General features: G+C 62.6%; 1 protein-coding gene across 1 annotated transcript; it reads left to right on the forward strand.

The window, feature by feature from the left end:
- The first annotated feature begins 2,554 nt into the window (after nt 1–2,554).
- Nucleotides 2,555–6,721, forward strand: LOC112961306 (B-cell differentiation antigen CD72-like). The gene is made up of 8 exons (XM_026056316.1): nt 2,555–2,639; nt 2,726–2,821; nt 3,077–3,166; nt 3,766–4,080; nt 4,316–4,464; nt 5,041–5,192; nt 6,143–6,314; nt 6,709–6,721. Exons 1-7 carry the CDS (start codon nt 2,555–2,557, stop codon nt 6,279–6,281), a joined length of 1,026 nt encoding a protein of 341 aa, XP_025912101.1. The 3' UTR covers nt 6,282–6,314; nt 6,709–6,721.
- Nucleotides 6,722–6,959: the final 238 nt, after the last annotated feature.

Here is a 6,959-nt window from a genome sequence, read left to right on the forward strand (position 1 = left end):
CCGGGTGGGCACTCACCTGGGCTGGGCTGGGGCCCGGGCCCCTGCCCGTCCTGCCCCGCGGGCGCCTGCCCCGGCTGCACGTTCTCGTAGGGGCTCTCCGCCTCGTCCTCGCAGAGGGCTGTGGGCAGGCAGGGAGAGCGGGTGAGTCTGTGGGGCCCGGCCCTGGGGTGGGCAGCTCCGGGGCTCCCGGGGCATCTCACCTGCCTCCAGCGTCTGGCAGGGCGTGCTGCGTCCCGCGGGCACCTTGGCAAACCTCAGGTCAGCATAAACCACATTCTGGGCCATGCAGCTCGCTGTGCTCTGGACCTGCCGGCCCTCACCCTGCCTGTCCCCACTGCTCCGTGCTCCCCCACGGTCGCACTGTCTCTCCAGGTTGTAAAGGAGAAGTGAGGCTGGTTTCTGCAGAAGCAGAAGTTTGCTCAGAGCTGCACCAGATGGGACCAGTGAGGCACAGCCATGGTTACCAGCACCCTCCCATTGGTCCCAGCACCACCAGTTCCTGCCCTCCCACAGTCCTGACAAGTGGTCACGGTCCCCTGGCCCACGGCAGTGTTGGAGTGGTGTGGCCTGAGGTCAGGGCATCGGGATGAGCCCTGGGCAGAGCTGCAGGGCCCAATGGGGCAAGGACAAACACAAATCCCTTGGTCAGGGGTAGAGCAGGATCAACTGCTATGCAAGAGCATGTTGTTCTGGGGCTGGACACATGAAGGATGGAGATGGCCCCCTCTCTGGGCCTTGCTCCAGGATTTGAGCACTGCCATTGTGGGAAAACATGGGAACACTGAAATACAGGAAATTCCACTTGAAGATAAGAAAAAGCATCTTTACTGTGAGGGTGGTTGAACACTAGAACAGGTTGCCCAAAGAGATTGTGGAGTCTCCGCCCCTGGAGATATTCAAAAGTTGTTTGGACAGAATCTTGGGCAACTTGCTCTGGGTGACCCCGCTTGAGCAGGAGGGTTGGACCAGATGATCTCCAGAGGTTCCTGCCAACCATACAGCTGCTTCCTTGCCTGTCCCTCAGCCCCAGTCTGTCCTAGTGTAGGGGGTATCCCATTCCCAGATGTGGGACTGAGCCTTTCCCTTGGTTGAACAGATTCCTGTCACCCCATTTCTCCAGGCCCCACTGAATGGCAGCCCTGCCCTCCAGCATACCCACCACTCCCCCAACTTGGTGTCACCCATCAACTTTCTGAGGACCTTCCCCATCCTGCATCCAGGGCACCAATGAAGGCTTTAAGGAGTACTGGCCCTGGGTCAGCTCCAGAGGGATGTCACCAGTGACTGGTCACCAGATGGACTGGGTACCACTGATGACAATCCATGCAGCCCTCCTGCCCTACCATGTTTCCACCCACCATGTTCTCCCCTCCTCCTGGCCAAATCTCCCCAGTCTGCCAGTGAAGATACTACAGGGACCATGTCCAAAGCCTTGCAGCAATCACAGTAAAGGACACCCATGGCTCTCCCCTTGTCCCCAACCCAATCCTCCCATGGCAGCAGGCAGGCAGGTTGGACAGGTACCACTTGCCCTTGGTAAATCCCTCTTGGCTCTCCCCAACTGCCACCATGTCCTCCCTGTGCCTCGACCAGGCACCCAGGAGGACGTGCTCCATCTTCTTCCTGGGACTGAGTGGAAGCTGCTCAACCTGAAGTTTCCAGGTCTTCTTCTTGCCCTCTTTGAAGCTGGCCATGATATTTTCCTTCCTCCAGCCATGAAAGACTTGCACTGACCTTGCAGAGATGCTAGARGGCAGCCTCACAATACTATGGTCCTGCTCCACCAACATCCTTGCACATCTGTCCTGTCCCAGAAAGTGCCTACATCAAGCTTAGCTAAATGAGATGCCAAAGGGCTGGAGGTCGGGATGGATGAGGAGAGACTGAGAACAGTGGGGCTGTGCAGCCTGGGGAAGGGAAGACAAAGGGGGTCTTTTATTGCTCTTGGCAGCTGCCTGATGGGGGTTTGCAGAAACACCAGAGATGGGGTCTTCTAGGACAGGGACAGGTCAAGAGGCAGTGGCAGGATTTGGAACATGTAACATTCTCATTAGATATGAGGAAAATATGGAGCAAGGCCCAGGGTGGGGAGGGRGAGTGATGGGAAAGCTACATTCTTGGAGTTCTCCAGTTCTTGATCTGTACAGCCCCAGAGCAACATGCTCCTGCGTTGCAGTTGGTCCTGCTCTACCCCTTTCTCCCATGACCGAGGAATTTGGGTTCGTCCTTGCCCCATTGGGCCCTGCAGCTCTGCCCAGGGCTCAGCCCAACCCCCTGACTCCGGGCTGCTGTGGGGCCAGGGGACCATGACCACTTGTCAGGRCTGTGGGAGGGSASGAACTGGTGGTGCTGGGACCAATGGGAGGGTGCTGGTAACCATGGCTGTGCCTCACTGGTCCCATCTGGTGCAGCTCTGAGCAAACTTCTGCTTCTGCAGAAACCAGCCTCACTTCTCCTTTACACCCCAGAGAGACGGTGTGACTGCGGGGGAGCAAGACCCAACAAAGCAGGGTTGGAGCCAGCAGGGCCCAGGCCACAGCCAGCTCCTGTCCACATGGCCCAGAGCGTGGTTTATGCTGACCTGAGGTTTGCCAAGGTGCCCGTGGGACGCAGCACGCCCTGCCAGGTGCTGGAGGCAGGTGAGAGCCAGCAGGAGCCCGAGTGCTTCCCGCCCCAGGCCCGGGCCTTGCAGACTCACCCGCTCTCCCCTGCCTTCCTCCAACAGCCCTTGGCATGGACGAGGCGGAGAGCCCCTACGAGAACGTGCAGCCGGGGCAGGCACCCGTGGGGCAGGACGGGCAGGGGCCCCAGCCCAGCCCAGGTGAGTGCCCACCTGGACCCCGGAGAGGCCCAGGCATACGAGGGCGTATCAGGGAGCTCTTGCTCCTATCCTTGAAGAGAGGAAGCGCCCACACCTTCCATGTGTGCCTTCACCCTGCCACTCTGCTGCCTTGCTGCCTGCACCGGCTCTGGGGCAGGAGAGCTGGCAGCTGCATGGGGTTTCCAGGCTCATGGCTCTCTGTGGGGACAGTGGAGGCGGTAGCAGGTGATGGTGGCGGCTGGTTGTGTCTTGCAGGGCCCTGGCGCCGACTGCGGTCCATCCCCGTGGGGCTGCTGGCAGCCTGCCTGCTGCTGCTGGCCGTCGCCGTCGCCCTGGGAGGTTGCTGTGAGTAGGGGCTGCTCTGGGCACTGCCTGGTGATGTGGGGCGGCCGGGCAGTGTGGGAAGAGGGAGGGAGCTTTACAGGGGCTGGGTCCCACGGGTGAATAGCTGGGGCAGTCTCCCATTCGTGCTGCTCAGGGCTAGCGCCAGTGCCCAGTCTTTCCCAAGCCAGCCTACCTCCCTTGCCTCCCGTTGCACATCTTCCCCACCTTCTTCCTTTTTGCTCATTCCCTTGCCTCCCATGCCAAACCCAGTCTTGCCTTGCTCTGCCTTGTCTGTTTTCAAGCCTCACCTTTCCAGATCCCCACCTTGCCTGGCCTTGCACTGCTGCGTCCTCCCTGCCCCTGCCCTACCCTCACCTATCTTTTCCTGCTCCATCCCATCTTGTCCTGCCTTCCCTGCCCACCCTCTGACTGGACTCTTCCCTGCTTTGTCTTCCCCGTCCTTCCCACCCTCCATGGGCACATCTTTGCCTTGTCCTGCCTGACTCAGTCCTGCCGTGCCCAGCTCGGCCATGCCCACGCTGCGCCCCACGCGGGGCAGTGCCGGCGTCCCCTGCCCAGACGTCCCGGCCCCGTCCCACGGCTCCCCCGCCTGTCCCCAGACTGGCAGGTCGCCCGCAGGCTGCAGGACGCCTCCCGCGCACATGCGGCCGAGCGCGGCCGCCTCTCGCAGCAGGTGAGCGTGCAGGAGCAGAGCCTGGAGCAGATGCAGCTGGAGCTGGTGCAGGCCAGAGCAGAGCTGCAGCGCGCGTGGCTGGAGGGCAACAGCAGCAGGCTGGAGGTGGGGAGCCTGGACGCTGAGTTGGAGAGAGTCATGGGGGCCCTGGGAAAGATGGAGAAGGAATTGCAAGACGTGCAGGGGAGGCTCAATGCCAGCGAGAGCACTGTGACCAGCCTGCGCTCTTGCTCAAATATTGGTAAGGCCATGGTGGAGCAGGGATGGGGTGCCACAGGGGACAGGCAGCCCTTGGCAGGGCAGCACTGAGCCGGGGCACTGGCTTCGGCACATGGTGGGGATGGGGTGGCCCAAGAGTTATACTATGCCTGGACCAGAGGCAGAAGCTGCTGAGCCTGTAATGTCTGCTGGGGAAAAGCCGGGGGATGTTCCCAGGCAAGGCTGGGAGCGCCCCTGAGCAGTGCCCGTGCCCCCAGATTGCTGCCCCTCAGGCTGGGTGATGTACAGGGGCAAGTGCCTCTTCATGTCGGCGGAGAAGAAGACCTGGGAGGACAGCAAAGCAGAGTGCGATAAGAAAATGTCTCAGCTCCTGATCACCAAATCTTGGACTCGTTGGACCGTGCCGGTACTGTGCGCAGGGAGCCGAGGGAAGGGGCTGGAGGCGTTGTGCCCTGGGGCACCCAGGCACTTCAACACCATGCCKGGGGGACGAGTCCTGCAGTGGGATCAGAGGGTGCAGGGTTGATCCCTGGAGTGCAGAGTGGCAGCGCATGACCGGCGCTGGATGCAGGGAAGATGGGCTCTGCCCACCCRTCTCTGGCGATGCACGGGCTGGAGCAGGGCACCTGGGCTGCTCAAATGTCCTGCCACAAGGAGCCCTGGCCCTGGAGGGCTGCGTGGGGAGACTGCACCCCTCAGGAGACCCCTTAGCCGGGGAGGCAGGTCTGTGCTAGCAGCCGGCAGCGTGGCTGGGTGAGTCGCATGCGCTTTTCTCCTCCGGGCTGGCCACTGGCATGGGAGAAATGCCTGCTGCAGGGATTCACTGCACTCCTCCTCAGACTGGGCACGCGATCCCTCTGCTCAGGCCAGGCACACATGTGCCCCTGCGGCCTCTGGAGACTTGTCCTTCCACGGTGTTGGGGGGTGAGGGAGCTGCTTGGGGCTGGGGAAGGCCACGTAAGGCCCCTTTTTCCTTCCCTAGAACTTCCTGAAGAACTCGGACACTCCGTACTGGATTGGGCTGTACAAGAGCAGCTTCCCCTGGTACGAGTACGGGTGGCTGGAGGAAGGGGATCCGGACGAGGAGGGTGAGATGGACGCCTGGTTCTGGGTCGATGGCTCGCTTTATGAGAGGTACCCGGAGGCCGATTTCTGTGCATCCCCTTGCTGGGGAGGAGCAGACAGGGTAACACTCYCTGCCAGAAAGCCCCTCTCTTCCAGCAAGGCTTTAAGGGGATTTAAAATCCCACCAATACCCAGTCCCTGCCCCTGGCACACTGCTAGGGCATAAAACAAGGTGGGACTGAGGGGAGGCGGGAGCAGCCACACGCTGAGGAGCTCAGAGGCCGTGCAAAGCCTCGGAGGGCACGTGCAGGGCCTGCGCGAGCAGGAGCCAGGGACAGGGGACAAAAGAAACCGCAGGTTTTATTTGGCGTCTAGACAAAGCGTTCAAGTACCACATTTATCTCCCACGCCTCCTCCTCAAGGGGAAATCATGCCTTCCCGCCCGCAGAGGGGCCCGGGCTCCTCCCCGCCACGTGCACGACCTCCCCTTCTCGCCACCGCTTCCTCTTGCGGTGTCTGAAGGCAGCGGGGAGGAACAGGTCTGTCTCGCCGGGTGCTGGGTGCCTGGCCCCTGCCGTGCCTCCAGCAGCGCCGGCGTGGTGCTGAGCAGGGCAGCGCCGCAGCACCCGCCGGGCAAGGCAGCGTCTCTGGTGGTCCAAGGCTCCCCGAGGATGACTGGGGTCCCCCCTGCCCGGGCGCTCCAGAGCCAAAATGTTCCCCAGCCACAAGAGTGGGCAGCTGAAATCCCAGTGGGGAGCCACAAGCAATGCAGACCTCGCAGCAGAGGGATTTCTGAGCCTGGCGCCCCAAGGAAGGGCAGGGAGGCACTGGCTGAAGTTTTGGCCTGTGAAGTTAGTGAGGGGGGGCTGGGGGATCCCCCGCTTTGGCTGCATCACTGAAAACCTCCCTGAGCAAGCGTGCAAGGGCGAACTCGCCGTTGGTCTCGGCTGCCTGCAGCKCTCAGCAGGGCCTGGTGGGACGGGCTGCAGCATCTCCCCAACGYGCCGTCTCCTCGCCAGGCCCTGGCAGTGGAAGCCTAACGGGTCCTGCGCGATAATAAGCCATGGGAGCGTCAAACCCATCCAGTGTGCCGGTTCAGACGACCTGCACCTCTGGATCTGCGAGAAGGCGGCAGGTCCGAGCATCCCTTTCCTGTGAGGCCAGCCACTGGCCCCGCCACTGCTGCAGTATGTGAGTCCTCACCTGTGCCTGGCTCTGCCGGCTGCGGGCAGCCCAGGGGAAGCAGGGCGTGCTGGGCCCAGGGGGTGCGCRGCGGGGGAAGCGGGGAGCTGAGCCAGGCTGGGCTGGTCCAAGGAGCGGGCAGGAAGGGCAGAAGGATGCAGGCACATCCCCAGGGCTGGGCAAAGCCTGCTCTAGCCCTTCGCCGCGCTGGGAGTCCCTGCCTTGCGGGAGCTGGGGACAGGGAGACTCTAGGGACACCCAGCTGTGGGCAGGAAAGGGGCAAGACAGGGGAAACCCCTGTGCATGCTGCCTTCCCCAGGAGGCGTTCCTGCACCGCTGTGGGAGCTGGGTGCTGGGGCAGCAAGGCACCAGGGCTCTCATCACCCTCCCCCTTCCCTTGCAGCACCCGTGCCAAGCGCCTGCTCCGCTTCAGCACCGCTGCACCCCTGCATGCCGCCCGGGACGCACCACCGGAGCCTGCCCCATCCAGCCTGGCCTTGCCAGCACGAGCAGCCCCCCCCGCTTTGCAGACCACAGGGGCTGCCCGGACACCTGGGTCCCTCCCTGCTGGCCCTGCTTGTGCTTCTGATCAGGAGCATCAGAGTGGGACAGGGGCTGGGAGGTCGCCCCGTTGCTCCCTGCCACAGCCCTCTG

This window comes from Apteryx rowi, unplaced genomic scaffold (assembly GCF_003343035.1).
Source record: "Apteryx rowi isolate R43461 unplaced genomic scaffold, aptRow1 scaffold_1304, whole genome shotgun sequence".
NCBI classification, from domain to species: Eukaryota; Metazoa; Chordata; class Aves; order Apterygiformes; family Apterygidae; genus Apteryx; species Apteryx rowi.

Bases quoted from the DNA above. Each gene is read 5' to 3' on its own strand.
- LOC112961306 (XM_026056316.1), top strand. From the start codon at position 2,555: ATGGCCCAGAGCGTGGTTTATGCTGACCTGAGGTTTGCCAAGGTGCCC. The intron at 2,822-3,076 runs GTGAGTGCCCAC...TGTGTCTTGCAG, and splicing joins GGGGCCCCAGCCCAGCCCAG to GGCCCTGGCGCCGACTGCGG. The intron at 4,081-4,315 runs GTAAGGCCATGG...CCGTGCCCCCAG, and splicing joins GCGCTCTTGCTCAAATATTG to ATTGCTGCCCCTCAGGCTGG.